The sequence below is a fragment of the Sturnus vulgaris genome, chromosome 31 (genome assembly GCF_052056855.1).
Source record: "Sturnus vulgaris isolate bStuVul1 chromosome 31, bStuVul1.hap1, whole genome shotgun sequence".
Taxonomy (NCBI): Eukaryota; Metazoa; Chordata; class Aves; order Passeriformes; family Sturnidae; genus Sturnus; species Sturnus vulgaris.
Window position 1 is genome coordinate 3,633,504 of NC_142273.1, and position 16,522 is coordinate 3,650,025.

The 16,522-nt window shown below is 54.3% G+C and overlaps 1 protein-coding gene across 1 annotated transcript; it reads left to right on the top strand.

Annotated features, from left to right (window-relative positions):
• Positions 1-1,370: 1,370 nt before the first annotated feature.
• Positions 1,371-11,585, top strand: PLEKHO1 (pleckstrin homology domain containing O1). The gene is made up of 7 exons (XM_088154681.1): positions 1,371-1,624; positions 2,437-2,583; positions 8,891-9,031; positions 9,287-9,391; positions 10,168-10,269; positions 10,601-11,373; positions 11,458-11,585. The coding sequence occupies exons 1-6, from the start codon at positions 1,598-1,600 to the stop codon at positions 11,369-11,371; spliced, it is 1,293 nt and encodes a 430-aa protein (XP_088010807.1). The 5' UTR covers positions 1,371-1,597; the 3' UTR covers positions 11,372-11,373; positions 11,458-11,585.
• The last annotated feature ends 4,937 nt before the right edge of the window (positions 11,586-16,522 follow it).

Genomic DNA, 16,522 nt, shown 5'->3' on the forward strand with positions numbered 1-16,522 from the left:
CACTGTCAGAACAGCCTGAGGATTCCAACTGCAGCTGAATTCCTGCTGCCAGGGATGGGGAGGTGTGTGCAGGTGCGTTACCTGCTGTGGTTTCAGGGCACCTTCCCTGGCACCAGAGGACATTTGGGAAGAGCCTAGGCCCTGGATTCAAAGGGCACGACAGAGCTGTCCTACTGCCACCAACCCTGTGCCATCTGGTGCTGGCCATCAGCCGGTGCTCTGCAGGCCCTGGCCACCAAAAACAGGATGTGAGGAAGGACAAGTCCGGTTGGGAGGCAAAATGTCATTAAATAAACTGGCAGGTTCTGTGGGGTCCCAGGGATACACTGGGGGCTCTGGGCAACCATAGTGGCTCATCTGTCCTGACCAAGCTTTGGCCATGTGGGGTAAAAGGGGAAACTGAGGCACGGAGATGGCAAATCCTGGTCCTGGGCCCCTTGGAGTTCAATGTTGCACTGACACAACACAAAAAGGCAACCCCTGGATTTGGTGTAAAGAGTGACTTGTGTCTCTGCCCCAGGTATTCTCAGGTTTCCAGTGCATCCACAGCTCATGGCAAAAATGCCAATGCTCAGAAATGGGATAAAAACACTCGCAGAAGCTCTGGAAATACTCCATAATCCAAGTACATCCCTAAGGCTCCGTGTGCATTAATTCCAGAGTGCTGGGGTTAAACTACAACTTGAAATCACAGGAAAGGGTTGTTGTCCAGTGATGGGATGGACTGTAAAGCTGGGATGGGATGGATGCTGTCATTGGAAAGCTGATCCACTGATGGATGATGGATCAATGTATTTCTGGAAAGAACCATATTCTCCTTTCTCTGCTTTTCCCTCTACCTCACCCATTTCTGATCCGTAAGTCCCATCTGTCACCTCAGTCCCACACTCAGACTGTTCTGGACTTGTGGGACATGAAGGAGACAGATAAAATAAGCTAAAAAGGGACATTTTTTAGGAAGCCGAGTGTCTCCTCACTTTTGGAAGCCACACTCTGAATCCTCTCTGCTGGAGGCGACCCCTTCCCCAGGAAATCTCCCAGCTCCTCTCTCTAGAGGGATTTGTTCACGCTTCCGAACACCTTTAGGGGAGGCACCCCCTCCCAGTGCCACCCGGCTGTTTTTTCCCCCTCTCCTAGGAAGTTTCCCGGTGACCCGTGACACCGCCGGGAACGCGGCTGGGCCGCGGTGGGGGGACACGGGGCGAGGCATCGCCCGCCCCAGCGCCCGCTGCCCCACGGCCCCGCGTGTCCGGTGAGTCAGAGACAAAGGAGAAAAACCCTTCGTGGGCTGCGATTCGCCCCGTGCCGCGAACCCCGACGTCACGGGCGTGCGGCTATAGATGGAGCTCGGGAGCCCGGCGCAGCCCCCCGAGCTGCGGGATGGTGGCGGCGGGGGGGGACGCGGCGGCGGCGGCGGCGGCGCTGGCGATGGCTCAGAGCGCCGGGCTGGGCGCCGTGTAACGGGAGAGGCCCCTGAGCCACGCGGGGCGAAGGCAGCGCGGATCGCGGGCGCAGTCCCGGGTGTTCCCCCGCGGGAGCCCCTCTGCGACCCCTCCCCGCCCCCGCCCCACATCGCCTCCGAGAGCACCGAGGAACGATGAAAAAAAATAATTCTGCGAAAAGGGTGAGTAGAAAATGGGTTCTTCGCCCGGGGCAAGGCAGGGTGAGGGTGGCTCCTGCGTGTTTTGGGGAGGGGGGTTTGTGTCTCTCCGGGGCCGGTTGTTCGCTTCGGTTCTGCTCCCCCCGCAGAAAGCGCACGGACCCCCCAGGCGGGTCCAAGGAGACCCAAACCCAGCTCCCGGCCCTGCTCCTGCCCCTGCCCGCGCCCCTCCTGCCTCCCGCACCCGCCACAGACACTGGGGGATGTGGGCAGGCAGTTTTCATATTGAAACACAAGGAAACGATAAAATCCGGAGGCACCATCAATCCGTCGCTCTTTGCCGTGTTGTGTGCTGCACCCAGCGATCCGATCATCGCTGCCTACGGAGACACCTCCGATATAAACCAACCACAGATTTCACCTCTTGGATTAATTGCTCATAAAAAGCTCCAAAATGCAATTTTCATCGCAGTAGAAAAAAAACCCAGCTGGTTTAAATTCCGCCCATCCCCCTCCTGTTCCCCTTTCCATGGGTAAATGCCCTCTGGATGAGGCGATAGAGACACCGGCCTGTCTTATATAACCGCGGAGGGAACCCTGCCCGCTCCTCGCAGCGTCCTCCCGGTGCTGCCGCTGTCGCTTCGTGTCTGCAGCACAAAAATCCCCGAGGAGTGACCCCGGGGAAGGGAAGGACTCGGTCCCGGCGTCGGCGGAGAGAGGGGCCGGAGGGAGTGGGAGGCAAAAGTTGGGCAAAGAGAGAAGGGGGGGAGAAAAGGAGTGTAAAACCGAGAATAATCCCGTTTCCCCCCATTTTCTTCCCTCTCGCTTTGTGTTAGGGGCACCAGGATGGAAACCAGCAACCTGTGCAGCCGGAGAAGGTCGGCTGGGTGCGGAAATTTTGCGGGAAAGGCATTTTTAGGGAAATCTGGAAAAACCGTTATGTGGTTCTGAAGGGAGATCAGCTTTACATCTCGGAGAAGGAGGTAGGATCGGTTTCAGTTTCCTTTCCCATCCCCCCCTTCCTCCCTTTGCATATGAAAGGCGCAGCCCCGGCCCTTCCCAGCGCCCCTCCAGCGCCAGCCGGGCCCAGGAGGTTCCTCGGGGGCTTCTCCTCGCCCCGGGCTGGCGCCACCGGGACCCGGCCGGGTCGGGCTCAGGCTCGGGCTCGGTGTCGGCTCTGACAGCGATTCTCTCAGACAGCTCTGCTGGGAGACATTTTCCCAGCGTGGAGACACGAAAGGATTCACTTAGCGAGAGTTAAGCCCTCAAACCTCTTTCCGCTGCGGCGACAGCAATGCCGGCTCCCTTCTGTGCCTGTCCTCCGTCCTTGAGCCCAGCACTGCCTTGTTCCCACCTGCTCACTCTCTGTTTGGAAATAGCTCCACTCTCCCAACTGGAATCGAGCCATTTACAGGTCGATCTCTTGCATTTTTCCCCCCATGCCGAGAGGAAAACGGGGAAATTTCACCCCGGATCGACATCATATTATAACACGTGTCCCCTCCACTGTCCCTCATCTCCTTGCTGGGCTTTGGGGTTTAACGTGGTGTTGACATTGGAGGTAATCGGCTGTGACTGTCAGGCTGAGCCAGCACCTGGCTGTCCTTGCACGCCCCCCCCTGTGCTTTTTGTCTCCATAAATGCATCAGGGAGAACTCCCCAGGCCAGAGCCCTCCTCCTTCCTATCCCCGTGACATCCCAGAGCTGCACTGGGGTTGCTCCAACTCAGGGAATTTGAGATAAAATCCTGGTCTCTCTGGGTTTCCTCCCTCAGTGGTTGGATGCCTGGCTGCCTGGCCTGGTTCTGTCAGCACCTGGAGTGAGGAAGGGACAATTTGATTTAAGGTTGGTTGAGCTGTGGACATGGCACAGGCAGAGGTTCAGGGCTTGTTACAACAGAGAAATGGCCTAAAAAGTGGACTGAGTGCCCAGGTTGTGCTGAGCTGCTTGCTGGCATTCCAGAGCTTGCTCCCATCAACCTCCTGGCTGCTCCAGAGCCAGAGAGAAACACAGGAACAGGCAATAGATGTTCAGGTAGCTACAGATCAAATCCAGGTGTGCTGGGAGCCCAAGAGAGGGATGAGGCTGGAGGGGCCATACGGAGCTTGTTCTGAACAAGAAGCTCTTGTGTTTGTGTTTCATAGGGGGAAAAAAACTCACAGCTGGGCCTGAGGCGGCCCCTGGGCTCCACGTGTGTGTGAGGGACCATAAATAACACGCAGCAGCCGCTGCTGAGGCTTTATATGGAAGAATCTGTGGCTGGCAGAGCTGTGGTCACAGAGATGACATCTGGTGCTGGTGTGCACTGAGGTGACTCTGCCTGTGTCAGGGGGTCCTGGGGAGCTCATTGTAGGGAATCCCCGAGGGGTTCCTGGGGGGTATCCCAAGAATTCCTGCTCACAGGGTCTCAGAATGCGTGGAGCAGGGTTTGATGCCAGGGTTTGATCAGCACGTAGCAAAGCCAGGACCCCTCCTGGGCCCCAGGAAAGGCCCACGTGTGGCTCCGAGCTCTGCTCCCAGGGCTGTGCCTGTTGTGCTCTGCTGTGTCCTGCCAGCTCGTCTCATGCTCAACAGCTGTTCCAGAGGTGGTTCTGCAGGTGAAGCCACATTCCTGGCCCTTCACACCATCTTGGATCAGAAAGGGTTAAATCCCAAGGCTCCTGGAAGCTCCTCGGCTCTGCCATGTGCTCATTAAATGAATTCAAACCAGACATTGATTTACTTTTGCCTGAATTTCTCCATCTGGGGAGCAGAGCCATGAATCCCATCTCCCCAGAGCTCATGGGGAAGGGGAATTGTCTGTTCCACACCGGGATCCCAAGGGAAGTGCATTGGCATGGGACAGGTGTTGATGCTGCATGAAGAGATCACAGAGCAGAACAGCTCGGAGCTGAGCATGGGCTGAGGTCTGGAATGGGGAGATTTCCAAAATTCAGACTAACAAAATCCCATCAATACCCATGCTGATTCCTCCTGGGAATCTGTGTGCTTTTCCAGTTGTCTGTCTAGGACCTGGGCTTGCAGGTCACAGACCAGCCCTGATTATTCAGTTTTGTCAGGAGAATTTAGGAATGCCTGATAGGAGCCTGGGCTTCTCCCTGGCAGAGCCAAGTCTGTAAGAAGATGAAATGTAGTTTTTCAGCCCAGCTGATGGAAAATGTTAACAGGGTGTTTGAGTGCTGCCCTTTGAAAGCTGTGGGACTTGTCTGACACCTCCCAGAATGGGAGCTGGAGGCTCTGGCCGTGCTCGCTCCGCTTCTCCAGGGCTGCTGAACTCCGTGAACTCACACCAAAATCCTCGGTTATTCAGCGTTTGGTGATCGGCCAAAACCAGCTCAGTAGAGATGAGCTGCAGCGGGCTGAGCTCTGCTGAGCGCACCACCACCTTCTTAGTTCACTCTTGCATTCTTTCCCCTCGTTCTCCTCGCGACAGTCCCTCCCCCCGGCACATTTCTGGGAATTGTTCCCTGTTCCTGACCCAGCTTTGTCCCTGCCTGGCCGGGGAGCAGCGGCCGAGCTGACACAGCCGGGCTCGGCACTTCCTTGCAGGAAGCCGGGGGCTGCCAGACAGCCCGAGCTGTGCCGGGGGGATGAGGAAACGCTTCTCTTGAGCATTCCCTTGTTTGCTACCAAAGGCATCGGCTCAATTAGCACAAGAGCACTCGAGGAGTCCTCGGTTCCAGCTCGGCACAGCCGGCGAGGGGCTGGGGGTGTGTTTGCATGCTCGGCTCTCTGATACTCCGTGGGGCGTTTGCCCTCAGTGGGTGCCGCTGTGCAGTGGGATTTGGGGAAGAAATTCCTCCCTGTGAGGGTGGGGAGGCCAGAGAAGCTGTGGCTGCCCCATCCCTGGAAGTGTCCAAGGCCAGGTTGGAGGGGGCTTGGAGCAATTTGGGTTCGTGAAAGGTGTCCTTGCCATGAATTAGATGAGCTTTAAGGTCCAAAACCATGTCATAATTCAGTGATTCTGGGGGACCTGTGTCTCTGGAAGCCTTGGTGATGACTCTTTGGAGAAGGGACTGAAGCAGCCACATCCTGCCACCATCCCCTCATCAGCTAAGGGCAGCGACCTGGCCGTGACAGGGACTGGACAATCCTGCTCACACACATGTGCATCCCTGTCCCAGTGACAGCCTGGCTTCAGCCAGCTCTGCAGGAGGCTCCAGCCCTTGCTGAAGTAGAGCTGCTCAGCTGGAGGAAGTAAAACTATGATCGCAGCCTACAAGGGGAACTGTCTGTCTGCAAGCTGCCCATGTTTGGGTATTTGGCTGCACTGAGAGGCTGGAGGTTTCTGGTTACACCCTGAGCCCCACTGTGACCTCCCGAGTGTCCCGTGGGTGCCTTACACTGGATGTCTTGTGATTTTCTGTACCTTCCGCATTTTTCTATATCTCATCGCAGCAGGGAACTGCTCAAGCAAATCATCACCTAAAATCTCAGACTGGTGTGACTGAGCACCTGCCCTGCCCCTCTGTGCATGGTTTGGCCCCAAAACACAGCCCTGACCTGGACTCTCCTGGGTCCAGGAGGTTTGGAGTCACTACACGTCACAACTTGATGAGGAAATTCAAACTCTTATCAGTGAGACACCCAAGAGCAGTTAATTAACCCAGGTCAGAGTTAGTCCTGCTGCCAGTGCACTGCAAGGCGCCTTCCTATGGGAGCACACCTTTGGAAGCACTAACAGCTGTGACCCTCTGGAAAAGGGATTTAGGTGCCACGGCTGGTGTTCTGACCCATTACGTGCCCACAGCCCCCCATATTTCAGGGCACAGGGAGTGCTGGGCGCCCCAACCCGGGCGGGCAGCAGCTGCGGGGGAAGGAGTGCAAGGAGTGCAAGGAATGCAGCTCCTCTCCTCGGAGCCGAGCAGCGTCAGCAGTGTCAGCCTTGGCACAGGCAGTGACACCCCGGCCAGGGGCAGCTGCCAGGGGTGTGGGGCTGTGTTATCTCAAGGCTGCAGAGAAATGTTCCCTGCTTTAGGGATGTTTCTGATTCTTTTTCCATGCCTCCATTTCCCCTCCCTCACCTGCACACAGGTGGAACCACAGGGTAAGGTTGTTTTGCCTGCTTCGAATGGGTACAACTCAACAGCAAGGGCAGCACTTACTGGGATTGATTCACCTTAATCCTCTCAATCCCGAGCTCCCCACACAGGGCACAGAGGGCAGGACCCACCTGCCTGCTAAGCTCTGAGATCCCTCAGTTCTTAAGCCCTTGGCAGCTATGGGGAAGGAAAGACCTGCTGGAAACCTCCCAGCTGGGAATGGTTTTGCCAAAATGAACCATCAACCTCTTGCTCCATCCCTTCCTAGTGAGAACTGGTACCAGCTGGCCACACCCACAGTTTTCCCATGCCCCCTGGAATTTCTGTGCCACCACAGCCACCTACCCCAGGCTGCTGCTGACCCTCTTTCCCCAGGAATCCCACTGTGGATGCTGCCTATTCCCAGTTTTAAGCGTTTTATAACGGGTCACGCCCAGGAGCAGGATCCCCTCAGCGTGTCTGAGCGCAGGGTCAGAGCCCGTTTAAAGGACGAGCTGCACCTGCAGGGTGTTTGTCTGAACCAAAGACACCTGCTCTGTCCTGCAGCCTCCTGGGGACACTCCGGGAGGCAGGAGGCTGAGTCCCAGCTGTGTGAGCTCTGTGGAGGAAGGGGAGCACTGGGGAAGCTCCACTGACCCACATGAGCAAACATCTGGAGCAAAGGCTCTGGTCTGAGCTGCAGAGCCCAGCTGGGGGCTCGGAGGGAGATCGGCTTTTCCTGCTGTAAATGAGTTGGGCAGAATTCAGCTGAGATTCTTGGAAAGAGGTGGATTGCAGGATGGGAGTGGGAAGAGATCAAAGCCGATTAGCAGCGTGTAGGGAGGATGTGCAGCCAGACAGGCTCTGTTATCACACCCAGACACCGGGGATGTGTCACAAGCAGGAACCAGCTCCAGGCCATCAGGGGTGGCAGTGCCAGTGATTGTCCTGTGGATCTTGGGGACATCTCAGGAGCACAAGGATGAAGGATAGAGGGGCCTTGTCATCAGGCAGGGCCAGATGGTCAGTTTATCCATGCCCCTGGTTAGGAAGCTGGTTTAGTCACCCTCTTTGATTAAATTCTATGGAAGTATCATGGGGAGTTCCTTCAGTGCTTCCCAAAAGTGTGGAGGAAATGTATGAAATGGGGTGGAGTCCTTTCTGGAAATCCAAGAGCTCAGACCTCAGCACCATCTGCCTTCCCAGCACCCGAGTTACACACCCTCCACACCGAGGCAGCCCGGGATGACTGGCTGGAGTCGGATTAAGCAGATGGATGTGGATTTGAGCCTGTCTGTAATGGACATGCAGACCTGAGCTCTCTCCCAGCCCAGTTTCCTAATTCCTCGTGTTTACCACGGGAGAGCAGAACTTCCCTGCTGTCCGAGTAGGATTGAGGATGCTGTATTAGGAGAGTGATAATGAGGAAGGGTATGGACAGCTTTGCCATTTTCCCTTTGCTCCAAGTGTCCCTGAGGGATGGCACAGTCAGGGGTCAGCATCCAGGCCCCTGTGTGCCCCTAGATCCCTGCCTGGCCCCAGTGCAGCTGCAGCCTCAGTGACCCTGTGCAAGCTCCATCTTTAATCTCAGCCTCTGTGACACTGATCCATCCCCATGTACCTGTCACACTGTGGGGAACAGACCTGGAAAATGGGAGATCTTGTAAAGTGGTGACTCAAGGGCTCTTTAAAGGACACCGAGAGCTTTGTGACAGCCCAGCAGCCCCTGCCCCGGGTGATGGGTGCTGCCCACAGCTTCCTGTCAGGGCTGGGGCTCAGTGTTGTGTCCACACTCTGGGCCCAGCCATGCTTCCCCCAGAGCCAGCTGCCAGCCCAGGGTAAAAAATAGGAAGTGCTAATCCCTATTGCTCCACCTCTTGTCCCACTGTCTACAGAGAGTAACTGTCCCTTTGAACCAGAGACGAGAGTCCACCTTCTCCTGCACCTCCCACCTCCACCCTGGCCCCCTCCCAGCACACAGGGCCCTCTCCTTGTGGCTGCAGTAAATCCTGCACATTTTGAGAGTCCACAAGCAGGAATGCTGTGTCTGATCACACCTGCGTGACCGTTCAGCCTGGCACCAGTAACTCTGGGGGTAGAAGTGGCAGGAATTAACCTGGCAAAGTGTGATTTTCTTGCTGTCCTCCTAAATATGCCCTCTCATTCCAGAAGAGCCAAGTCGAAACCCTCATGTTGAAATCCTGCTGGCTGGAGAAGCAGAGTCTCTGTCTGACATCTGCAAAGCTCTAGTTTTCTTGCTGTTTTACAGGTAAAAGATGAAAAAACCATACAGGAGATGTTTGACCTGAGTGACTATGAGAAATGTGAAGAGCTCAGGAAGTCCAAAAGTAGAAGCAAAAAGAACCACAGCAAATTTACCCTCGCCCACTCCAGGCAGCCTGGAAACACGGTATGTGGGGCTTGCCCAGATGTATCTAGCCCAAGAGCCACTGGCTCCAGGGGTGGGCAGGGATGTGGATGGTCCTGGGGGATGCAGGGAAGGGAGGGATGTAGATGGTCCTGGGGTTTGCTTTGTTTGTGGGGCAAACAGGCCTGGAGGCTCAGCTCTGCTTTGCCTTTTCTGTAGAGGCCTCATCATCTTCACAGTGGCCAGGACCCGTCTCTGTGTGAGTTCTGGCACTGACCTGAATTCCCTTTTTTGTAGGCACCAAATCTGATCTTCCTGGCTGTGAGTCCAGAAGAGAAAGAGTCGTGGATTAATGCCCTCAACTCTGCTATCACGCGAGCTAAAAACCGGATCTTGGATGAGGTGAGCAGGATTGAGGCTGAGCCCTGGCTCTCCTGTCTCAGCCCAGGTGAAGTTTGAGGCTGCTGGGAACAGCCCTGTCTTGGGGACACATCCATACAAAACGTCTCCAGCAGAGTTCCTCCTGCTTCTCAAGGGGAGTGTGTAAGTCCCAGTTACACAAAGCAGCTTCTGCCAGGAAAAATAACACTTCAACCTCCTCCTGGGGACACAGGGTGTACTCATAACACCAGTTCAGAGGCTGGCAGAGGCAGGTCAGGGTGAGCATCCCCACACAGTTTCCTTCAGTGTGAAGGAGAACCTACCTGGAGCGAGCTGTGCCCTTGCTCCAGGGCTGGCTCTCACATTAATGTTTCATGGCAGCCCTTCCTCAGCTCAGACCTGTCTCAGATCTCCCATTCACACTCAGCTTCCCACAGTGCCATGGCACTGCCAGGAGGTGCTTCCCTCTCCTGGATGGCAGCACAGAGCCTGTAGTGAAGGAAAACCAAGGTCAGACTATGGGAGAAGCTTTAGAGGAGGAAGCAGCACAGCAAACACCAGGAGAGATGGTTTCCAGGAGAGTCCATCAGGGGAGTCTTTGCAAACAGGTCCAATTGTCAGGAATTACTTGAGCAGATGTAATCCCATCATGGCACAGAGGGGAGAGACCAGGCAAGCACTGGGTCGCTTCCAAGGCTGGACTCCACACCCCATTCCCTGCCAGTCTCCTCCTGCTTACAGCTCCAGGAGCTGGGGATGGCTCGTGTTCGGTGCTCACAGCCTGTGTCACCCTGCAGGTCACTGTGGAAGAGGACAGTTTCCTTGCCCACCCAACACGTGATAGAGCCAAGATCCAGCACTCCCGGCGCCCTCCTACACGGGGTCACCTCATGGCTGTGGTAGGTACAACCAATCCCAGACACCTGCTTGGGTGAAATTCCCCTGGAAATGTTCCATTCGTAAGTAGGTGCAAGGAGAGCCAGTGTTGGAGCTCCATCCTGAACTAAGAGTTACCATAAGGACAGCTCTGGGTCATCAGCTCCCATCCTCTCTGTTCTCGTGGACCACTGCACTGTGCAAACCTTCTGGCAAAGTCCAGCCCCGGGCTCTGTCACTGAGTGAGGAAGCATTCCTGCTCCTTCTCTGTCGTGTGTGTCCGCAGTGCAGAGACCCTTGGAAGCAGGGGCAGCCATTCTGGTGCCAACTCAGCTCTGCTTTCTGCTCCTGCAGGCATCTACCTCAACCTCCGACGGAATGCTGACCCTCGACCTGATCCAGGAGGAGGACGCCTCTCCGGAGGATCAGGGCACCTGCGAGGAGAGTTTCCGGGTGGATCTGGACAAGTCCGTGGCACACCTCACTGCCGGGCGGCGCCACTCGGACTCGGAGAACACCAAGGCACCGGAGAAAGGGCGGACAGGGAGCCTCCCGCGACAGGAGGTGACCTCGTGGGACAGAGCTGGGCAGCGCAATGACGCCTTTGACAAAGGGACCATGTACACACCGCAGGTCCCCAAAAAGCTCTCGCACTCAGAAAAGAATAAATGTGCCTCCATGGAAGAAATCCTGTCCCGACGGGACTCTTCCACGCACCGGGCAGTGCTGAGGAAGGGGCTGGAGGCTCAGTTTGCCTCGGCAGAGCCAGAGCAGCTGTCCCGGATACAGGAACTGGTTGCACTGAAACTGGAAAAAACTCAGGAACTGCTGACAGAGGTGAAGGGCTATGGGGAAGGCAAGAGAAAGACCAAGGACTCCAACACCAGCACCACCGTCACCACCACCTCTTCTTCCTCCTCATCATCTTCCAAGTCGGACTCTGAAAGGATCCTGCAGGAATCTGAAAGGCTGCTGGGGGAGGCTTCCTCCACCTGGAGCCAAGCCAAGAGGGTGCTGCAGGAGATCAAAGAGCTGAGGGACCTGTACAAACAGTTTGAGCTGCAGCAGTCAGACTCGAAGCCCAAACAGAGCTCACAGTCGCAGTTTAGGAAGAGCATGATGTGAAGGCAAGCCTTGGGATGGGAGGGAGGGAGGGACTGGGGAGGGCGGCCATCTGGTCTTTTTTTAATTATTATTATTATTATTTACAGTGTTCAAAAGAGTGAAAAGGTGCCTGTTCTCACCCAAATTTGCTTCTCAAAGCTTGGACCCCTCCTTTCCTCCATCACATCTCCTGATGAATCAACCCAGTGTTCCAATAAATCAGTTGCAGTTTATACCTCCTTCGTAAGAGCTCCCTTTGCACTGCAGGCCCCAGCTCCTGTCCTGCTCCAAGGACAGGAGCGAGCACTGGTTCCCAGGAACTGCCCACGTCTGCCTGGAGCATCCCATGGGGTGGAGCTGGATGAGCTCTGGCATTGCTGCTCTCATGTCTGGGCTGTGCCCCAAACTACATCTCTTTCACCTGCTTCCTTTCAGAAATAAATGACATTAAAAGGTTGGAAAAAGTGTCCATCCCCACCACTGCCTTGAAGTCCCCATTATCCAGGAACTCTGCTGAAGACGTGGGAAGTCCAGGCTGGTCTCCTAGCATTACACAGGCCATTGAGGCATTTGCTGGGTGCAGCTTGCAGAGCTCTGTCCTGGCACAGTCCCCTTGTGGCTGGCAGCCGTTATTTTGGGGTGCACACAGAGCCCTCTGGAAGGGCAGCAGTGACACATTCCATATCTACCCCAGTCCTGTCAGGCCATGAATGCTTGGCAGACCCCCTTGGCCCCGAGCAGTGGGAGGCAGCAACGATGTGTCTTCCCTTCTGTGCAACCAGAGGATCAAAGCCTTGGATTCGACAGCCCACACAGGCAGTTGGGGGAGTTTGGGCTTTTCCATTCTCATTTCTCTCTTTTTTTTTTTTTTTTTACCTTTTCTTTGAGCTGAAAAATCAGGGGGTGTGTGCGGGAGGCAGACACCACAAGCGAACAGCAGTTTTGGTAGGTTTGCCTTGCTCTCTCAGGTGTCATAGACAGACAGCAGCAGGCTCTGCTTGGGCTGCCCAAGATCTGAATCAGCCCCGCTGGAATGAAAGCTGAGCCCGGAGCAGAGCTCAGATCGTCAGCTCACGGGCTGGCTCAGCTTTCACACACATAAGCAGGACGTGGCTGTGTCTCACAAATTCACTTGTGGTAACATCCAACTGTTCCTTTTTTTTTTAAAGGAAACTGAATTCCCTTACCTACATGGTAAATAGTCCACGAAAATATTAAACCTACAGAGTTACTTCGTGGTTGGTGTTTTCTCTTTCCTTTCCTGGCTGCAATGACAAGATTTTTTTTAATTAAAGAAAAAATAAAACCAACTCCCAAACCTTTCTCAACGAGTTTGGCTTAACCAGAGTCCAGTGATACCTCCAGGGATAACTTTCAGTACCTTTCCACATTGATGAACTGCATTGCTTCACAAAAATTTTTTTGCAAGGAGCCACTGAACTTCCCTTGTGACCTGCAACCCAGGTAGTGCCAGCGAGGTGCTGCATTTGTGACTCCCACACCAGCAGCTCTCCTTGGATTTTGGAATGGTCATTCCCATGCTGGAAGAGCCAGCACACACTCCGGGAAGGGCTCAAAGGTCACCACAAGCAGCTGCTGGTGCAGCCACCCCTGGCACACCTGAGCATCCCTGCCCTGCTCTCTTCAGGGAGGCCCTGAAGCTCCTAAGGGCAGTTTTGGGGATCTTGCCTCTCTGCTCACCCCTCACAGTTTTTTTTTTTTCCCCGTTTCCCTGCTGCCTGCCTGGCCCCCTGCCCTCGGTGGCATTCCCGAAGCCGCTGGCAGGGTGCAGGGAGCCCTGCGGAGCTGCAAATCCAAGGGCAGCACAGAGGTGGCTTTGTGCCTCGCCCCCCGCTCGGTGGGGCCATCCATGCGGGAATAACGCTGCACAAAGGAGCCGTGCTCGCCCAGCAGTGCAGCAGCCCTCTGCCATCCCCAGAAAGGGCCGCTATTGTCCGGTGGGGCAATTATGTTGGGTCTGGAGACAAAACACTGGATCATTACAGGAATACAGAGTGCCCTGGCCGGGCAGTGCACGGCAGAGAAAGTTTGAAGCCCTGATAATGGCCAGGAACTTTGGGTTCTGCCCAACTGTGCCTTGAAAACACATACAGAACAGGGAAAAGGGGGCTGGGAAGGGGATTTCCCATTACACTACAGGGAGACGGGATTGGGACAGGATTCTTAAGATGTAGGCAAAGCGTCTCCTATAAAAATAGCTTCAATTTGCTCAACACATGCTGAGGAGTGGGCAAGCGTGTGCTGTGCTCGTCAGCTGGCACTCAGCTCCAGTGCCTGCACTCCCTGCCTGCTTCCCAGCACAGCCAATCCCCGGAATGCTCCAGCTCCCAGCCAAATAAGGACCGTGGGGCGAGGAACCCCGGCTGCATGCGGCACGCAGGAGCCCACCCACCCTCCCAGCCAAAGCGCCTTTTTTTGGTTATTTTTCTCCCTCTGCCTCAAAAGCTTTTAAGCAAACCCCCTCCTCCTTCCCTCCATCCTCTGCCTTTCTAAGGGAATAACAGAGAGACACCTTAGGATGGAATTCTTGGGAAGAAATTCCTCCCTGTGAGAGTGGTGAGGCCCCGGCACAGAGTACCCAGAGAAGCTGTGGCTGCCCCATCCCTGGAAATTTCCAAGGCCAGGTTGGATGGGGCTTGGAGCAGTCTGGGATAGTGGAAAGTGTCTCTCCCAATGGCAGGGGTGGAACTGGATGAGATGTAAGGTCCCTCCCAGGGCCCAAACCACGATTCCATAACCCTGTGAAACACTGGCACCCAACAGCCTGGGAAGAGAGGCTGAAAACCCAACAAACCCCCACAAGCCACGGGGGCTGTGCTCACATGGAGCTGACCCCAGCCCGGAGATTTCCTGCCCAGGGAGCACATTTTGGGGTGCAGCCCCGTGTGACACACAGCCACCCTAAGTTTCACCCCCTGCAGGTCTGGGGACACAGGGAGCAGCTGCAGAGTCTCTGCAGTGCTGAGAGGCCGCTGGAAAGCAGGAAGTACCGACTAAGAGGCTTTGGGTGGCTTTAAATAGAAATTACACTTGGAGGCAACTTTCACACTGCTGACGGGCAGCAAAACTCGGGTGTAAAGCAGAAACAGGTTCATGTTGTTCCAGTAGCACTGGGCAATTCTGCAGGCTGGAATTACACCTAGCAAAGCAGTTCACAGGAATAAAATTGTGGTGGATAAAGTCCAGTTTTTCCAGCAGCTTCCACCCTTGTAAAAAGCCCCTAACCTCCCGAGTGGAGCAGGAACATCAGTAACTTTTTTTTTTTTTATGGCAGAGGGTTTTCAAGCTGAGGAGGGGGGTGGATAAATACAATTTTTCAACACAGCCAATGGCTCCTGATGTGCAGAAGGATTTCTTGGAGTTACTGATGGAGAAAACTGCAGAAATCATTGTGCTTTTTTTTTTTTTTTCTCCAATAAAGAAACTACCTTAAAAAGAGAAAGTAGGATTTGTGTCCAGAGGTGGAAGGTGGGAAGCTACAGACCCTCCAATATCCCAACTGAACAATATGTTCAGCATACCCTTAAAATAAAATCCATGGGATCCCAAAGCACTCCAATATGTTCCCAGAGGTGGGGGCATTCTTTCTTGGATACCTGTGTCAGCAGCTGTAGGTGAACTCCAGCAATGCTGCTTGCTCACACAACCCTGTCCCTCATCAGCTTTTACCCCCATGGGACAATCAGTTTGGACTTCTGAAATAAAATGGCAATTGTGATGCTTCCTACCTTGGAGTGCTGGAAGATTAAATCTTCTTCCGAGTCCCTAGAGAGGAAGAGACATAAAATAGTTTGACCCACATTCACAAGAATAATTATTGACTTAACAAGTTCCAACTGGGTTTTCAAATTAAAGCTCAGCAAGAACAGACCCACTTCCCTAAAAAAAAGAGAGAAAAGGGAAAAATTCAGTGGTTTTGTATGCCAAATATACCTGTGTGCAAATGTATCCCTGGAATATGCACTTGTGGAAATTTGTGTGTGTTCCCTCTTTTTAGGAAGGAATTCTTTGGTGAGATACACTGTATGGTGCCTTGCATTTCTTTCCCCTAAATCAAATCTGAGCTGTCAGAGAGTTCCTCATCAGGCTGAGAGATCCCTGAGTGGCCAGAGGGGCTGGTTCAACACTGGGGATGTTTGACATGACACCTGGTAAAGTGACACCACGGAAAAGGTGATAGGTGCAGCTGTACTTGTACCTACTGGAAGTGTTTCTTGAGCCTGGCCCAGGAATATCAAATCTCTGATTTCAGACACTGCTGATTTGTTTGACTCTAAATTTCCTGAAGGACTGAAAACTACAGTGACTCTTCCACTTCCTTAATTTGCAATGTATTTAAAAATTTGTAGCTCTCTTTTGACACAAATCAAAGGGCAAGAGAGGATTTTAAAATCTTTTTAAAATTTGGGAATGTTTGGGAGAGGCCAGACCAGCCAGAGATCAAAGGGCAGAGCTCAGCCCACTCCTGATACCAGAGCTTGGGAGTTCAGCACTGAAATGGTGATTTCTAATTCCAAACCCCTGCCATGGGACCAACGGAACGGGGCCTGTGGTCACATAAAGAGCCCACACATGTAGGACAGGAGGACAGAGGGAACCATTCAGAGCTGGAGGAATCTGTGGCTCACAGGCTGATACTGGGCAGTAGGCAAAGGTCTGCCATCAACTGGAATGAGCCAGTGGAGATGTGGACATCATTATTTAAAGGACTCTCAACAAATGGGCTGAGTCATGAATGGCTTTATACTGAAAGAGAGGAGGTTTAGATGGGATTTTGGGAAGGAATTCTTCCCTGCAAGGGTGGGGAGGCCCAGAGAAGCTGTGGCTGCCCCATCCCTGAAGTGTCTGAGGCCAGTTTGGATGGGGCTTGGAGCAGCCTGGGCTAGTGGAAGGTGTCCCTGCCCATGGCAGAGGGTGGAACAGGATGAAGAAGAACTGAGAGCAAGGGATCAATCTGCGTGCACCCAGCCTGCCCCTGGCACTGCCCAGGGCTCTCCTTCATTCCATTAGTGCCAGCTGCTGGCAGGCCAGCACTGGCCCGGCTCCACTAGCCAGGTGCCACTGTGCTTTGTGCTGCACCATGAAACACTCCCTGGATTTCTCCAGAGCAGCCTCCCTCTCCGTGCAGCTCAGTGTTTCTCCTCCCAGCCC

Bases quoted from the DNA above. Each gene is read 5' to 3' on its own strand.
- PLEKHO1 (XM_088154681.1), top strand. From the start codon at position 1,598: ATGAAAAAAAATAATTCTGCGAAAAGG. The intron at 1,625-2,436 runs GTGAGTAGAAAA...GCTTTGTGTTAG, and splicing joins AAAATAATTCTGCGAAAAGG to GGGCACCAGGATGGAAACCA. The intron at 2,584-8,890 runs GTAGGATCGGTT...GCTGTTTTACAG, and splicing joins TTTACATCTCGGAGAAGGAG to GTAAAAGATGAAAAAACCAT.